Source organism: Gobio gobio, assembly GCF_949357685.1.
Source record: "Gobio gobio genome assembly, chromosome: 21".
NCBI classification, from domain to species: domain Eukaryota; kingdom Metazoa; phylum Chordata; class Actinopteri; order Cypriniformes; family Gobionidae; genus Gobio; species Gobio gobio.
In genome coordinates, this window is record NC_137117.1 from 16,405,424 (window position 1) to 16,423,478 (window position 18,055).

An 18,055-nucleotide genomic window follows, 5' to 3' on the forward strand; every position below is an offset into this window, starting at 1 on the left:
CTTAGCTTGAATGCATTACATCAGTTTCAACAACTGTTCAATTTAAGTTTTTTTGTTATGTTGTCAGCACTTGTGAATGGAGATCGAAAGCTCGATTATATTAACTGATATAGTTAAAGGTTATACCATTATAGTGGAGGAAATAAGAGTCTGGAAAAACTAAACAAACTGCCTGAAATACTAGAGATAGCTGAATTTTGGAAGTAAGCAGGTTCAAGCCGATCTTTGTGCTCAGACCCTGCAATTATGAATGTGCAGTCGTGGGTGTTTAAACAGACACAACCCGGCTTCCAGTTTTGCAGAAACCCAGCAGATGTGAACAGCTCACTGACACTGACAGGGCAAGAAAATTCACGTGACAAATACGATGACATCATTTCAACCAAATCTGGGACACGGAGGGAGGGAGGAGAATTTGCAAGCAGGATGGTGGGAGGGACCGTGGTACCATGCAACACTAGGCTAAGTCTGATTGCATCTACTGTCTGACTAATCTACATTCAGAGATGTTATACTTTAAAGTGCAGGCAGCGTTTTCAAACTCAACACTTTAAAAAAAAAAACTGTAATTAGCTCAATGTGTCCCTGCTGATAATAGCATATCAAATATGGTTTTCTGCATGTCCTTGGCTCTTTTGTGCTGGTCTCTTAACCTATTAATATTATTATTTTTAGGTATTAGTCAAAAATACTATTTCATTTGTATCAACATGATGAAAGATGATTTATAATAATCCTTTATGACTGTTGCTTGTCAGACTGTACCAATATGATCCCTGCTGTAAGCCGTGTCACACTGTTGGATTTTAGTTGTCATTAATGCAGGGGCGCCGCTAAGGGGGGGGGAAGTTAGGACGATTCTAAGGGCCCATGCACGTTTGGGGCCCCCAGAGATTGGTTTTATTAGTAGTAATAGTACTAGTAGTAATGTAATAGAAATTATAAATGTATAATCTGCCAAAGAGTTACAAATATAACTAAATGATGGCTTATTTCTGCATTTCCGGCAAAATGCAACAAAACGCTCAAGCTCAAGCTCATGGGGTAAAACGACATTTGCTCAAATTCACTCCGACATGAAAATTATCTGTACTGGAGGCTACTATACTTCTTTTAGCAATTAAGAAATGGTATTTAGTTTTATATTTATGTTTAAATATTATAATGTTATTTTTTATGTCTATCTATGTTGTCATTATGAAAAGTGAACAGCATGAGTGAAAAAGGACACATCATAAGATGCGCAATGCCAGAAGACATTGAGTGGGTCAGACATGATTGTCACCACTTCATTAAGTTTTGTAGAAAGCCTTTCTTTAAAGTAAATTTCGTTTTGTATAAATTTTATCTTAATTTTAATCAATGTCTCATCAGCCAATTGGGGCATTCTGGGTTGAGCGAGCGGAGCTTAATTGGTCAGTATTATTAAATTGCAGACAAAGATTTTGGATAGCTGCGTTGGTGCAGTAGGGGGCCCAACATCATATTCTTTCATAGGGCCCGAAATTGCTAGCGGCGCCCCTGCATTAAAGTCAGACTGTACAGCAGTCAACAGGGATAGGTCACCTAAACATTTAAATTCTGTCATCATTAACTCACCCTTGTGTTGTTGTTACAAACTAGACTTTTGCTCATCTTCCGAACACAAATTAAGAGCCAGTTCTGTACTCTGTATATTGACAGCTACGCAACTACTTTGACGCTTCAAAAAGTTCATAAAGAGATTATAAAACTAATCCATATATATTGAGCAGTTAAGTCCAATTTTCTAAAAATGAACAGATTGAATTTAGGCTTTTTTCTTCACGTATAAACATTGATCAGCGAATATAAACAGAAGCTCAACCAAACCTGCTTGACGCACAAGAACAAACCTCACTGGTTCTAACGCATCGAGCGAGCCTGGTTAAGCTTCCGTTTATCATCACTGATGTGTGCGTTAATGAATATGTGAATAAGAGCCTAAATTAAATCTGTTCATCATACAAAGCGATTATATCTCTTGAAAATGTAGACTAAACCGATCAACTCATATGGATTAGCTTAATAATCTTTATATGACCTTAAGATATCAAAGTGGTTTTGGCGTAGCTGTCAATGGAAGGACAGATATTGCAGATTTTATTCAAAATATAATTTGTGTTGATGAACTCAAGTCAAGTATTACGGGTTTGGAATGGCATGAGGGTGAGTAATTAATGACAGAATTTTTGGCTGAAATAGCCCTTTTCACATGCCTGACACAGGCATAAATCGGCTGTTGGCGAACATGTCAAACTAGCGGTCATAGTCTTCAGATTTTGGCCTAGGATCAGAGGAATACAGAGGGCTATCCCAGACGAATGACCAATAGTGGCAATTTCTGTGGTTGTGGCTTCTAAACGGTCACTATGTTTTAAGGTGAGAGAGGTTCAAAGACGACCGTAGTCACGGTCTTCTGACCAAAGATAGTCTGTGATAACTTTCTGACAGTGTCACAGTGTGTTTGCTACTACAACGTATGTCTACTGACTAGCCAATACAAATGCAACATGAAATGGTGTATTGATCAATGCAACATGCCGTTAAAACTTAAAACTACTTACCTCATTTACAAAAAACTGGCAGGCCAAGTTGGCCATTACTTGATTTGTAATAATCTTTTAGGATTGCCGAAATAACACAAATCTGTATGATATGCAATACATTCATAAATAGTAGCCTAAATGGCATTTCTGTGTCGGCCTACATTAAATTACATTTTACAGAAGCCTATGATTTACAAGATACACTTGTACACACAAAAAAGGTTCTATATGGCACCAAAAATTGTTCTTCATCGTAATCATAGAGGAACCACTTTTGGTGCTATATAGCACCATATCTTAACATGTTCTGTATATGGTAGCGGTGCCATATAGCACCTTAGTTAGCGGAGCTATATAGCACCTTAGTCAAAGAACCGAAGAACCTCTGAAGAACCGCTGAAGAACCACTAAAGCACCAAAATTGGTGCTATATTGCACTTAAAAAGGTTCCCCTATGATTACGAGCCAAGAACCATTTTTGGTGCCATATAGAACCTTTTTTTTTAGAGTGTACACTAATCAGGCATAACATTATGATTATGATATTCCTAATATATCCATCGAGGCATGGACTCCACTAGACCCCTGAAGGTGTGCTGTGGTATCTGGCACCAAGATGTTAGCAGCAGATCCTTTAAGTCATGTAATTTGCGAGGTGGGGCCTCCATGGATCAGACTTGTTTGTTCAGCACATCCCACAGAAGCTCGATTGGATTGAGATCAGGGGAATTTGGAGGCCAAGTCAACACCTCAAACTCGTTGTGCTCCTCAAACCATTCCTGAATAATTTTTGCTTTGTGTCAGGGCGCATTATCCTGCTGAAAGAGGCCACAGCCACCAGGGAATAAAGCAACACACAAGCACCCGGCCATCCACGTGATGTAAAATAAAACGCGATTCATCAGACCAGCCCACCTTCTTCCATTGCTCCGTGGTCCAGTTCTAATGCTCACATACCCACTGTTGGTGCTTTCGGTTCCGGTTCACCACTGTTCCTTCCTTGGACCACTTTTGATGGATAGGGCCTAATGATGACCACTGCAGACCGGGGTTGGAGATGTTCTGACCCAGTCGTCTAGCCATCACAATTTGGCCAGTCAAATTCGCTCAAATCCTTACGCTTACCCATTTCCCCCACCCACTAACAGGTGCCGTGATGAAGAAATAATCAGTGTTATTCACTATCTACAGTATACTACAGAAAACATCATGACGGTTTCATATCTTCATTTATCCCAGGTTTAATAACACATTGAATAGTTTTTAAAGGTATAATCTTGTTTTACATAGATTTTTTTAATGAAATGTAGCCATGTAGGCTACATATAACTGAGTGTATAACTGATATTACATTCAGCAGCTGTAAGGACGTTTTGAAACAAGAATCTTACATTGTCTGCTATCAAATTAACTGATTATTAAAGCATATAAATGATTAAACGAAATGTTTCCTTTACATGTCACTATAATCTTGAGTTCTGATTGCTTGTGTGAAAGGAGACGTGTAAAAGTCTAAACGACGTTAACAGGTTCGCATTCCTGTATGAATACCAAAACGAGAAACGCACCAGTCAGTAATATCTGATGTGCATTGATTTATATCGGTCTCAACACCGGTGGCTACATTTTAATCTCTCTTCCTCGTTCCGATGTGACGCTCATTCAACTCCTCCCCTTCATCCTCAACTGACTGACTCAATCTTGGACAGTGTTCTCACAGTATACTCCCAACCATAAAGAAATTCCCTGCCTCCTGATATTCGCCTCATCGCTCCATCCCCTCCAGAACAATGGTGAGTAGCCTATAATTATTTTTCTTTCCCTTTCAAACATTAACGCGGCAAAGGGTTTCATCCCAAATGTGCGTGTCATTTAATACTCATCTGGTATTTGTCAAAGCGGCTCGAGCGGCTTTTCTTTGTCATTCAGCGCGCGCCCTGTCCTTAAAATGGAGGAAAAGCTCGCGACATTGCGACGACGTGACGCCGCGTAAAGATTAATTTTTTTGCAAATAGTCTGGAGTGTTGTAATGCAAAGAATGCTACAGTTAAAAATGTCATTCATCATACAGACATTTCGTTTATAAATGCCGTTACAAACGCCAACCTGATTACATTCACCCATTCATCAATCCATACATTCATTTATAACGGTGCCTTCAGAATATGCTAGAAATTACGCGTTGTTGGTCGCGTAATTATGCCGTTATAAATGGCATAATCACCAGTTTATCATGATGCACAGACCCGTTTTGGTTATAAACCACATGTAGGCTACTAGTACACCTGTTTCGAGGGTGCATCTCCATCTCCAGGACCATCTCACATGAAGTGATTTTCTTTGACGCATGCATTGAAATGATTGTTAAAATAGTGCGTTATCTCTGTCTCAATTAGATATTATACGATATGATAATCTAATATATACATTATTTTATAATTGCTATATAATTAAGATCACCATGTAGCCTATTCAATTTATACATGTGACTTAAATGATATCTTAACAAAAACGCACGAATAGAATTACCCTTTTTTCCCCATCAGAGATTGACATAGAATTTTCTTGAAATTTGCATCCACCCCTCCTCCCATCCGCATGAGAAGTAAACTGGGTGGGGACTGCAGCTGTCTGCAGAAGCTCATTTCAGGCCTGTGCAGCAGATGACTGGATTTCTATTCCTGTTCTATTCCACAGCTGTTATTGTCTCCATTGAGATTTTACATTAAATGTGCATGCAAATGTTAATGCAGTTTTATTATTTTGCTGATATTTTTATTGAATTTTTGGGAACTGCGATTGTTTTTATGATGTAGTCTTTAATATAGGAAATAATAGTCTAAAATATTCAAGATCAGCATTAACCAAGTATAAACGACAAAAAACCCAGACATTAAATCAAAGAATATAGCCTACTGAATTCCCTTAAAATAGTGGATACAAACCTTGAGAAAATGCAATTCTATTTCTTCATCTATAAACCTATTATAACTAATGCTTTTCCATTATTGAAATAAATTTTTTCCATGACGTAAATGGGAAAAGGTAGATTTCTGTCAACATTTTTATTGTTCTCTTTCAACGGCTAGTGAGACGCGGTCTGGCAAGCCTATTCTATGTGGGTGGGGCATCTGCCTTGTTCCCATTCTGCTGCCTCATTCCCTTTGAATAAAGAGAACTGACTGCTTTCTTTGTTCATCCTTTTCGGTAACCTACTAAGTCTTTATTATGCCAGTTCACTTACTGTATGTCTGTCCTTAAGAGAAGTATCATTTAAGCAGGTGTTTACAGTGCATTTATGGTCGTGTGTTTTTTGTAGACATTCAAATGTCAACAGAATAACCAAATGAAAGCCTTTGTGCATGCATGGAATGCCAGCAACCTTATTAACTATGAAAACAAAAATGATATATCGATTTGATTCCCCATTCCCTTCCACAGCGTGAGTGCATCTCCATCCACGTTGGTCAAGCTGGAGTCCAGATTGGCAATGCCTGCTGGGAACTCTATTGCCTTGAGCATGGCATTCAGCCGGACGGGCAGATGCCCAGCGACAAGACCATCGGAGGAGGTGATGACTCCTTCAACACCTTCTTCAGTGAGACTGGAGCTGGAAAGCACGTCCCCAGGGCTGTGTTTGTAGACCTGGAGCCCACTGTCATTGGTAAGAGGATGAGACTTCATTTTATCTGTGATATTGTGAGAGTACTCAGTTCGCTAAACATTTACTCATGCCCCGTCTGTCCAGATGAGGTGCGCACTGGGACTTACCGTCAGCTGTTCCACCCTGAGCAGCTCATCACAGGAAAGGAAGATGCTGCCAATAACTACGCTCGTGGTCACTACACTATTGGAAAAGAAATCATTGACCTGGTGCTGGACAGGATTCGCAAACTGGTAGGTAGTTGTAAATAAGCAAACATGAAATGAATGATATATTATGTTGGGTTACTGACCAAACGGTTTTCTTTTCAGGCTGACCAGTGCACAGGCCTCCAGGGTTTCCTGGTGTTCCACAGCTTCGGTGGTGGAACCGGTTCTGGCTTCACCTCTCTGTTGATGGAGCGTCTGTCTGTAGACTATGGCAAGAAGTCCAAGCTTGAGTTCTCCATCTACCCTGCTCCTCAGGTCTCCACCGCTGTGGTAGAGCCTTACAACTCCATCCTGACAACACACACCACCCTAGAGCACTCTGACTGTGCCTTCATGGTAGACAATGAGGCCATTTATGATATCTGCCGTAGGAACCTCGACATTGAGCGTCCTTCTTACACCAACCTCAACAGGCTGATCAGTCAGATTGTGTCTTCCATCACAGCCTCTCTCAGGTTTGATGGCGCCCTCAATGTCGATCTCACCGAGTTCCAGACCAACTTGGTGCCCTATCCTCGTATCCACTTCCCACTGGCTACCTATGCCCCAGTGATCTCAGCAGAGAAGGCATACCATGAGCAGCTTTCTGTGTCTGAGATCACTAATGCTTGCTTCGAGCCAGCCAATCAGATGGTGAAATGCGACCCACGTCACGGCAAGTACATGGCTTGCTGCCTGCTCTACCGAGGTGATGTGGTGCCCAAAGATGTGAACGCTGCAATCGCCACCATCAAGACCAAGCGCACCATCCAGTTTGTGGACTGGTGTCCCACCGGTTTCAAGGTTGGCATCAACTACCAGCCTCCCACTGTGGTTCCAGGTGGAGATCTGGCTAAAGTGCAGCGGGCCGTGTGCATGCTGAGCAACACCACAGCTATTGCTGAGGCCTGGGCTCGTCTCGATCATAAGTTCGATCTGATGTACGCCAAGCGTGCCTTTGTGCACTGGTATGTGGGTGAGGGTATGGAGGAGGGCGAGTTCTCAGAGGCCAGAGAGGACATGGCTGCCCTGGAGAAAGACTACGAGGAGGTCGGTGTCGACTCCATCGAGGGTGAAGGAGAGGAAGAGGGCGAGGAGTATTGAAATGGTCACTTATTGTCTAAAATTGAAAACAGTAGACCGTTAATTTACAAACGATATACATGAGGTATCAAGTGTAAAGTCTACTCCTAAATGTTAGAGACACATTCTTGATCAGTTGTTGTATGTTATGGGCCAGTAGGACTATTATTTGTGGAATTCGCTTGCCAAATTTTGACTGAATAAATTGATGGTGATATTTAAAAATGTGTGTAATTTGTGCAATCCTTTAAAAATCGTTCTTGTGGAGGTTAACATAGGCTTTTGGTTTTAAGACATTCTGGGCATTCAAGACAAGTAATCTGCTTACTAACCTTTGACAGGTTTGGCTTCCAACAACTTCGGATGAAGGAAAAGTAGATTAGTAGTCATTCAGCAGTTGGTATTAAGGCCGTTCTTGATTTTTAGGGAGGTGCAAATGAGTTACAGCAGTGGTATGGTTGCACGAATAAAGGAAACAAGGTCATAGTATCAAAAGGTCTTATAGCAAAAAGCCTTAAATTAATTTGTAGATAGACACCAATGTCTAAGATAATGAGGCCAGAAAGTAATTGCAGCTTTTGTGATATTTTATTCAATTGCGTTAAAAAAAATCATGGCTATGGTTCCAGAGTTTGTCAACATGTTCTTACATATGCTTTGTTGGCCCACATGACAATTCTTTCCTCTTCAAGTTTAAAGTACAACATTGAAGACAAATGCTGTAATTAAAAACAAGTTTTTGTAGAAAAATTATTTGGGGTCAAATATATGTATAAAAATACAAAATCCAAATCTAAAAATTTAAATGAAATTGTAAAAAAGGATAATGCTTTTACACTTTTTAAAATACCAACATAACATTACTTTTTTTTTTCATTTTCATGAGTTTAAGTCAAATTCACACTACTCCTTTTTTCTGATCCACTGTCTGCTGGTTCATCATGCTCCGGAAGAGCGCTGGTATCGAGCTCACGCCAGTGTTGTTGGATTGGCTTACGGGTACCTCAGTCAGCCTTTGATACCCTTTAAGACGCCTAGAAAAGTGGAAAAAACGAGGCCAGTTTATTATTTTCCAACCAGTTTTACCAGTTAATGTTCACACCAATTTGCTTACTGATTAAGCCAGCTAAATAAATCAGTGCATGGATATTACGCTGTGTTAAAATTACTCACTTGTATGCAAAAGCCACAGCACCCAGTGCTGACGCAACAGTCAGGATGCCCAACAACAGGGCAGCGGCACCTGCAGATGTCAACCTAGAACCTTCTAAAATTGGCACAGAGATAGAGACATGCAAGATGATTCAATAGCACAATAACTCGAAGCCTTTTGAAGAAATCTTCTCATTTTGGAGCACCATGCATGATGTTTCAACAGTAAATAAACTCACCTATGTTGATATTAACCCTGGCATTTGTGGCAGCCAGACTGACGTCATTCGTCATAGACACATTGATACAGAAGATCCCAGAGTCGTTGAAGAAGTGTCGAAGGATGAGTTGGCAGTCCGAGGAGGGGCTCACAGCATTGCAGATGGTCATAACTGGCATATGGCAGTCTGCATCCGACACTACAGTGCACACTTCAGTAGGGAGGCTAAAAAGAGCAAGTAAGGTCATGAATTCTCCATCAGACTGCATTTTGTGGTTCCAACTTCATGCTTTGCCAGACCTCACCTTCCCTGGCAGGAAACAGTGAAATCAACAGCATTCTGCTCCATCTCTGTTAGCAGAAAACCATTAGCTACAGCTACCTGGACGATCTGCACACTCTCAATGCCCTCTGAGGATACATACATACATTATTCTTCAATGAAGGTCTAGTGCATCATATAAAAATACAAGTGGTCAAAGAAAGAATCTCACCTATGATCTCAATTTCAGTTGAGAAGGATCCATAACGGTAAATCACACAGTCACTGTTTGGGGCCTGACGCTTTATCATTGCTATATGGGCCTGGTCAATGCTGTCTTCCTCCACAATCGCCTCCACGTCAGCAGCTGATTTATATGTACATTTTTATTATATATTAATAATACACATTTATTTACATCATTCATTATTATTATTTATATCAAAAAATGAGAAAACTGCAACTCACTAGTTGTCTTCAGTGTTGTCTTTGTCGCAGTACTCAATGTTTCGGACATCTTAGATCCAGATCTAAGGTCAAAGACCTTCTCAAGGCTGGATCTTGTTGGAACTTCATTTGTAGGTGCAGGTGGGATGGTTTTCTTTGTAGATGCAGGAGTGGATTTCAGAATGGGAGCTGAAGGCTGACTGGTAGCATGATCTGTTCATAAATGAATAAAGTAAACAAGGAATTTGAGTTTTACTCTGGCTAGAATTAGCACTGATGTTTGTTGGTGGACAGTAAGGTTTACAGACTAATATTTGACTTTTTACTCCACTACATTTAACTTCGAAGATGCTTTCTACTCGGCATTTTGTTCCACCGTGATTTCACGTAATAGCAGTTGCCAGATAATCGATTGTAGTGAATATATATGTCGAAAAAATAACGACAAAATTAACGAAAGAGATCGGGAGCTACACGTGCGCCTATCCACGCCATGCTTAACCCGGAAGTTTGCAAATTGCAAATCATTTGGTTCCTCCTTGTTTCGAAATGAAGAATTCAAACCGCTCCGAAACCGGGCTGCGTCCGAAAACCTAGGCAGCTGACTTGTTGCCTCGCTGCCTTATCAGACAATGGCTTTTAAGGCAGCGTTTGGGCATGAAGGCACCTCACAAAACTAATTTCGGACAGACTTCTTAGGCAGTGTAACAGTTCAATGATCTACAGCAAAATAGAGAGAGCTTTGGTGTGAACTAAACAAATATTTAATAACTACATTAGTAATTTCTAGCAAGAAATGACATCAGAAGTGGAAAATGTTGGTAAAAAAACGTACATTTACACACAAACTGACCAGCAAACGCAACTTTCGGACGTCATCTTTTTTTCCAGCTCAACTGTCACAGAATGGAAAGCACAGGATTGTGGGTTATCAAAGGCAGCGAAGGATACAAATATGCTGCCTTCAAAAATCGATCAGATGAAGGTATCTCAGGAGACAGGAAGTCAAGCTAACATTAGATTCGGACGTGCCTTGGTGCCTTCCTGCCCTGTGTCCTCCGAAGGCAGCATTTTCCAGGTTTTGGACGCAGCCCGAGATGTCCGATTCACGTGAATCATTTTAAATCGATTCTTTTCGATGAACCTGTTGTTCACAAATCACAGTTAACGATTCATTTGCGGAATGGCGTGATCTGATTGCAGCTGTCAACTCACTGTTTAGGCCTACTGGCCTGACTCTTGAGCCAGTATGTGATCCCCAGAGCTTGAGTGTACAACTGATGGCGCGAAAAGTAAGTGACTAACGCTGAATTTGTATTGTAAATGAAAACTATTTTTAGGGTATACATGACCCGTTCAGACCCATCAAGGACGGAACTATATAGATAACGACAAAGATAATATTGTTCTCTTGCTATATTAAAGAATAGCAGAGTTAGAGAAATGCAGAGCGATTTTTGCCTAGCCTGGCTCCGCCCTCCTGCGTACTTCCGCTCAATTTTCATTTTCCTTTATTACTCCGTCTGGGATTGCGGTATATTCTCTGGTTTTCTCCGATCAAATTTTAACCGGTCCAATCAGCGAACAGAGGGAGTGGCTGAGAACGATGACGTTGATGTCGTGCGCTAGTTTGAGATGACATACGTCACGACCAAACGTTAGCGATTGGTTATGGCAGATCCAGAGTGGCTCTGGGCAGATCCAATAGTTTTGTACAAGGAAGTTAACGCTTGTCAATGGAGAGTGGCCAGACTCGCTGTACAAATGAAATGTACGAGAGTTTGGTAAAACCAGGCTAATTTTATCCAGCTGCTGAACGATAAAAACATTGTAAGCCGATCAGAATCCATCCTGCTGTAACAAGCTCGAGGTGGTGTGGATGCTAATATTACGGAAGAGGATTAGGGCCAAGCAATTATAAAAAATAAATTAAACCGTCTCGAGATTATAATGAGATTAAACCCAAAAATAACCCTCACAGAAACATGTGAAAATCAAAAATGTCTAAGCCTTTTAACTGAGGACCAGTAAAATATCCTCACTAGTGTGTTATCATATTATTTTACTATAAAAGTAAGGACATTTGGCCCTCATAAGTATAGCCAAACCTGTACACACACACACACACACACACACACACACACACACTAACACAGAACAATGCTGTGCACCTGTAGAGATGTGTTCAGTTGGGGGGATGGGTCTCTCAGAGATGAGGGTGTTGGTAGTGGGATGAGCCTCGGTCGGAAGGTTTGGTGGAGTTGCACAAGATGAATCCGGAATAGCTGCTTGTATGACAACTTGAGGCTTGAAGGCACCAGATGCAATGTAAGTGTGAGTGACGGTGAGTTCCCTGGAGATTACAGTGCCACTGCCATCCCCAAAATTCCAGTTAAAAGTCACGTCTGATTTGCTCAGGTATTGGCTGGGGTCGTGAAGTGTGACGCTGAAGGCCACCGCTCTGTTCCGGATGAATTTCCGATCGCCCTCGTCTTTGTCATTTACCTGAGTCAGGGAAACCGCAAAGGGAATCTGGTCTAGAAACAGCGAGATAAAATAGTGTTCGATTACATCTGAAAACCAAACTAAACAAAAGCTCAACATTCTGTTTACATTGTGCTTACCGGTGATACTAAACTGTGTGGATGCATATCCAATAGGGATGAATTTATCTTTTTGCCTGTAGTGATAGATGACAACATCCATCATATAAGAGCCGAGAGGAACATCCTCAGTGCCGATGGTCAGCGATGAGGAAGGGCCGTCGCACACTTGCCAGTATTTACCTGTCAAACACAATAGCGGATTGTCAGGAGAGTGAGATAAATGCACATCATAGTAAAGTAAATGCTTCTTTCCTTACCACACGTTTTCCATACAAACACATAGGGAGGTTGCTTGTCTCCCTGTCTGGGACGGAGAGGAGCATTAGGGAACGCAGCGTTCCATGCATCTACAGTGTTCTCCTCAGGATAGACAAGCTCTCCTTCATGGAACTGTGTGCCTACATTAGAAAAGTGGACATATTTGTGCATTATTATTATTTTTATTAGGATTAATACAACTAAACTTTGTTGGTCATTGTGCTGGAATGACAGCAGAATATTTATTTTAATCTTTGTAAATAGAGTGAGTTAAAAAATATACCGTTGCTTGTGCAGTTTTTTGCCCAAACCACTTGTCCGTCTGGCAGGACCTTCTGGTTGTGCGGGAACACAATGTCAATGGTGAAGGTGATTTTAGCACCGGTCAAGGTAGGTGCATCATTTCCCACATCAAACTTCAATTGTCCACCTGTAGAAATGTACATTTATGCATTTGACGAAAGCTTTTATCTACACTTTAAAATGAATCTTTCTTAGTATGAAGAGTATTTTGACACTCTAAAGAACCTTTTTGCGATGTAAATAAACTTTTGTGGAATGGAAAGTTTCTATGGATGTTAAAGGTTCTTCATGGAACCAAAGATGCCAATAAAGAACCTTTATTTTTAAGTGTAAATCACCTTCCGTTGCATTCAAAATATACGTTTTTATCAGTTCATGCACACCCTGGGAATCAAACCCATGATTTTGGGGTTGCTAGCAACATGCTCAACCATTTGAGCTACTGAAACACTAATGAAACAAGTGAACTAAAATTACAGTACAATTTTTGATTTAAAGGGTTTGTTAAAAAAGAAAATTCTGTCATTACTCACCCTCATGTCGTTCCAAAACCATAAGACCTTCGTTCATCTTCGTGAACTCAAATTAAGAAATCAAAAATATTGCGCACAGAAAGTTTTCTCGTTGCTTCATAACATTAAGGTTGAGCCACTGGAGTCACATGGATGTCTTTCCTACCTTTCTGGATCTTGAAAGTGTTAGATAAATTGCTGTCTATGGAGGGGTCAGAGAGCTCTCGGATTTCATCAAAAATATCTTCATTTGTCTTACGGGTTTGGAACGACATGAGGGTGAGGAATTAATTACAGAATTTTCATTTTTGGTTGAACAAACCCTTTAAATGTGTGATGTAATGATGTAGAAAAGCTATTTCTTTCTTTCTTGACTGAATTGTATTACCTGTCCAGCTGTTTTTGTTTAGTGGGTCTCCCTCTTTCCACACTGGAAACCGTTTTGTATTCCGTGTCTGATATTGATTGGATCTGGATTTCGAGTTGCTTCTGTCAACTTGTCCTTGTGCAGAAATAAAAAATTGGGAAACTGCAATGAGATTATTTGCTGAAAGTGATTTGAGAGAAAACACATTGAAAGCACTTTAACTCTTAACTCACAAACTTTAAAGTCTACAATTGGTGGAGAGAATGAAATGCAGGGCGGGTGACCGGATAAAATACTTAGCACACTTTCTGCAGTGTGACCCCAAATCCTGTGCATGTGATGGTCAGCTGTACATGTGACCATACTTTTGTTTTACTGCATAAAGGACAGGCTTGCCCTCCTATAGGCTAACACAACTCAAAATCGAAATGCAATGCTAGAATTATGAATGACTGCTGTGCCAGCCAAAACCATTACATTATAGGTATATTTTCTAAGTCATATAGGATGTATTATTTTGGTAACACTTTATTTTAAGGTGATGTAGTTACATGTTACTACATGTAGTAAAACCCCTAAACTAACCCTAACAAGTAATAACTGTAAATTATGCATAATTACAAGTAACTAACCCTAAATGTAACTCTATATTAAGTACATGTAGTTAATTAATATTACTCAGTAATTATTTGAGTAAGGACAATGTAACTACGTCACGTTAAAATAAAGTGTAACCATTATTTCTTATTTGATCTGATTAGCTAACGCACTTTATGTCTAATCTTGGAAAATTCCCAGACATACTTTTAATGATTATAAGGGGGTCAGCATTAAATCTACCCATTAGGTCCTGGAATTGTAGTAGGGCAGGTTTTTAATTAAATGACATCCACATGGAACTGTCCAGCAAACATACCCTCCAGCAACATTCACGGAAATAGTTAACTAAGTTTTCCAAAATTCTCCATAATAATTATTTACAATTTATATTATTGTCACTATTATATTATCATTTATTGATTTTTAATGCGTTTTTTCTTAAACCTTTTTGTAATATGTTAAAATCCTAATAAAAATGCTGTTTAAAAAAAAAAATTCTCCACGAAATGCAAATGCTGGTAAACATGATTCCAATATATAATCAAGGCAGAATGATTATCACAATAAATATAAAAAATGAATATTGAAATCATGTTTACTTACTTGTCAAAGCCACAGATAAACAGGTCGCTATCAGTATTCTTGAAAGTAGCTTCATTGTGTCACTTTGTTGTTGGCACCTTAAAGACTTTGAGCTTCAGAAGCATTGCTCTTTATATAGCCACGTCCTGCATCTGGGGCTGAAAAGCCCCTCCCATAACTTAATACTATGCAGACACACACACACACACACACACACACACACACACACACACACACACACACACACACACACACACACACACACACACACACACACACACACACACACACACACACACACACACACACACACACACACACACACGTCTGGTTCACTGTCTTTGTGGGGACTCTCCATAGATGTAATGGTTTTTATACTGTACAAACTGTATATTCTAACTGTATATACTTACCCATCACACAAAACTTTCTACATTTCTACACACTTCTGTATGATTTAAGCTTGTTTCCTCATGGGAACCTCAATTTTGGTCCCCACGGTGACACGAGTCCCCATGAGTCTGTGTGCATTCAGGTTGAAGGTATGGAATGAACACACACACGTTGTGTTTACACGTTGTGTTTTATGGGGACTTTCCATAGACATAATGATTTTTTACTAGGGCTGTCAAAAGATTAATCGCGATTAATCGCATCCAAAATAAAAGTTTGTGTTTACATAATATATGTGTGTGTACTCTGTTAATTATTATTTATAGGCCTATATAAATACACACACATTCATGTATATATTTAAGAAATATTTGCATGTATATACTGTATATACATTTATATAATCTATAATATATATAAATATAAATGTTTTATATATAAAAATATTTTTTTCTTAAATATATACATGCTTGTGTGTGTATTTATATATAAATAATAATTAACAAAGTACACACACATATATTATGTAAACACAAACTTTTATTTTGGATGCGATTAATCGCGATTAATCTTTTGACAGCCCTATTTTTTACTATACAAACTATATTCTAACCCCTACCCCTAGACCTACCCTTCCCTGAAAACTTTACATTTTCAAAAAACATCAGTATGATTAGTATGATTTTTAAGCTGTTTTGTCCCCACAAGGATAAGAATTTTGAATATTGCCATCATAATGTATGGTTTACCAGGCCACACATGCGATGTGTACTTTGATCTTAACACCTTTTACCTTATTATTTATTCTCAGGTTAGGTAAAGTAATTAAAGTCTGGCCTAAATTATAAGCATTATAAAATACTGGCAATTTAGTCATAAAACTTCATCATTAAAGTATAAAATACAATAACCATGCTTTTAATCAAAGGTGTTGTCAGGCCTCAGATGTTGGGGATAATGATACGTCAGTACACACCTACAACCACACACGTCTGGTTCACTGTCTTTGTGGGGAATCTCCATAGACATAATGGTTTTTATACTGTACAAAATGTATATTTTAACACAGTTACAACAGTAACAACCAAAATTGCTGCTATTTTTGAGCAGCAATCGATATCACATCACTCATGCACTTCATATTCAACAGTGAGTGACTGTTTATATTATTATCACTTTTGGTAAACCCACGACTCAAGATGCTGCTACTGGTGTGCAATAATCATTGTATTATCACCGATGCACTTTATTAATTCACCAGTGTCTGTTTACATTACATTAATATTACAAGTGCAATAATTTACCATTACTTGTTTATTTTACTTTACCATTACTGTGCAATTACTCGTGTAATACATTACCACTACCTGTGCACTTGTATATGTCTTTGGTCTGTCTATACTGTCATATTGTTACATGTATCAGCACTTTTTATATTTATAGCTGCGCATAGAGCCAGGAGAAACGAAATTTCGTTCTGCTGTACACTCTCTGTGGTATAGTCTGAATGACAATAAAGTTGACTTTGACTACACTACAAACCCTACCCCTCACACAATGGCAATCTGCATTTTTACATTTTCAAAAAAAAACTCATTCTATATGATTTATAAGCTTGTTTCCTCATGGGAACCTCAATTCAGGTCCCCACCGGGATAGAAAAACACACACACAAATGTGTAATATTTCCTAGTGAGTTATCGAGTTATCAGATTACAAAATATTACTTGCACTAATTGATTCAACTTATTTATGAATTATGCTGATCAGTCACACGTGCACTTAAAAAAAAAAGGTTCCACTGTGATCCTAAAGCATTTTATAATTAAAAATGTAAGGAGAAACCAAAATCCATCATATATTTGAAGAACTTGTAAGAAAACAATAACATCTTTACTTATGAAATAGTTCTGAATCTCTGCAAATAACCACAGAACAACCTTTTGTTTAAGAGTGCAAAATACTTTATTTGACATATTGGGGCTTATTTTTTTAAGAGTCACATTGAGATTACAAGCTCTTTTCCCAAGCTGAGCTTCTTTTAACGAGGAACGAAGCTGGAGAATGCTTACATGTGATATCAGTGGAGCACTGCATGTGGCTGGACATCTGACACTTTTAAAAGCTTTTGTTTCTTAATTGGGTCAGCGGCCATAAGCATCTTACGCTTTTTTTTGCTCCATCTGAACATTTTTGAATATCCTAAAAGTGCTAAAAGAAGCATGCGAGTGTTAATGTTGAGATGTGTATGAGAAACAATGTTTAATGCAAATGAAGGGGAAATGGTCAAACCTGCTGTAGACGGCTGGTACAGTTTCAGAGTCATGCGAGATCAAGGACGGCTGACTCCAAGAACAATAGAGTCTGTTCAGGACTGAGCGCTCATTCACTGTGAATTCTGCAAGAAACATCTACATTCGGTGAATACTAATGCACAGAGGTTAACAGGTTCAGTTTCGCACTATATCAAATACTTCACTATATAAATATCACATAATGATGGGGGGAATGCTCTTAATCGTCAAAAATAATTGCACAAAGCAACAAAAAACAAAAGAATAATGGTACACTACTTTTGCTTCATTACCTTTATGCAAAATATATTTCTTTTGATTTTGGAGTGAAATGTGAAACCCGAATTATGACGCTAATTCTGATAATGTTCAATATTAAGGCGTCAATAAAACAATAAGCTACACATTACGGCTAGACAACAATGTCTGGAATGGAAAGTTAATCAGGATTACAGCAGCTCTTGTGACTTCTTGGTTAACCCGGATTTTTGGCTTTTCGCAACAAAAAAAAATAAAATAAAAAAATGGTGTGTTCTAAATAGCCACATTTAACATTT

General features: G+C 39.0%; 2 protein-coding genes across 4 annotated transcripts; one reads left to right on the plus strand and one right to left on the minus strand.

Moving 5' to 3' along the window:
• The first annotated feature begins 4,238 nt into the window (after positions 1–4,238).
• LOC307117558 (tubulin alpha chain) lies at positions 4,239–7,722 on the plus strand. Its single transcript, XM_079802468.1, has 4 exons — positions 4,239–4,360; positions 6,009–6,231; positions 6,316–6,464; positions 6,543–7,722. Exons 1-4 carry the CDS (start codon positions 4,358–4,360, stop codon positions 7,521–7,523), a joined length of 1,356 nt encoding a protein of 451 aa, XP_079658594.1. The 5' UTR covers positions 4,239–4,357; the 3' UTR covers positions 7,524–7,722.
• A 351-nt stretch (positions 7,723–8,073) lies between these two features.
• pmelb (premelanosome protein b) lies at positions 8,074–14,914 on the minus strand. Of its 3 annotated transcripts, none has more exons than XM_079803736.1 (12): positions 14,833–14,914; positions 13,651–13,764; positions 12,731–12,877; positions 12,447–12,587; positions 12,208–12,369; positions 11,755–12,120; positions 9,605–9,796; positions 9,369–9,503; positions 9,180–9,285; positions 8,894–9,099; positions 8,676–8,769; positions 8,074–8,536 (listed from the first exon to the last, which is right to left on the minus strand). In XM_079803736.1, exons 1-12 carry the CDS (start codon positions 14,885–14,887, stop codon positions 8,401–8,403), a joined length of 1,854 nt encoding a protein of 617 aa, XP_079659862.1. In that variant the 5' UTR covers positions 14,888–14,914; the 3' UTR covers positions 8,074–8,400. The 3 variants fall into 3 exon arrangements, with proteins under 3 accessions (XP_079659862.1, XP_079659863.1, XP_079659861.1); XM_079803737.1 differs by having other exon boundaries at positions 9,180–9,225; positions 14,833–14,912; XM_079803735.1 differs by having other exon boundaries at positions 13,651–13,791; positions 14,833–14,912.
• Positions 14,915–18,055: the final 3,141 nt, after the last annotated feature.

Excerpts from the sequence above, each read along its gene's own strand:
- LOC307117558 (XM_079802468.1), top strand. Across the intron at positions 6,232-6,315 it reads CCTGGAGCCCACTGTCATTG|ATGAGGTGCGCACTGGGACT; the intron begins GTAAGAGGATGA and ends CCGTCTGTCCAG. Across the intron at positions 6,465-6,542 it reads TGGACAGGATTCGCAAACTG|GCTGACCAGTGCACAGGCCT; the intron begins GTAGGTAGTTGT and ends TTTTCTTTTCAG.
- pmelb (XM_079803735.1), bottom strand. The coding sequence starts at position 14,887 with ATGAAGCTACTTTCAAGAATACTGATAGCGACCTGTTTATCTGTGGCT. Across the intron at positions 12,370-12,446 it reads GTTTGTATGGAAAACGTGTG|GTAAATACTGGCAAGTGTGC; the intron begins GTAAGGAAAGAA and ends TGTGTTTGACAG. Across the intron at positions 9,797-11,754 it reads AACTGAACACATCTCTACAG|ATCATGCTACCAGTCAGCCT; the intron begins GTGCACAGCATT and ends ATTTATGAACAG.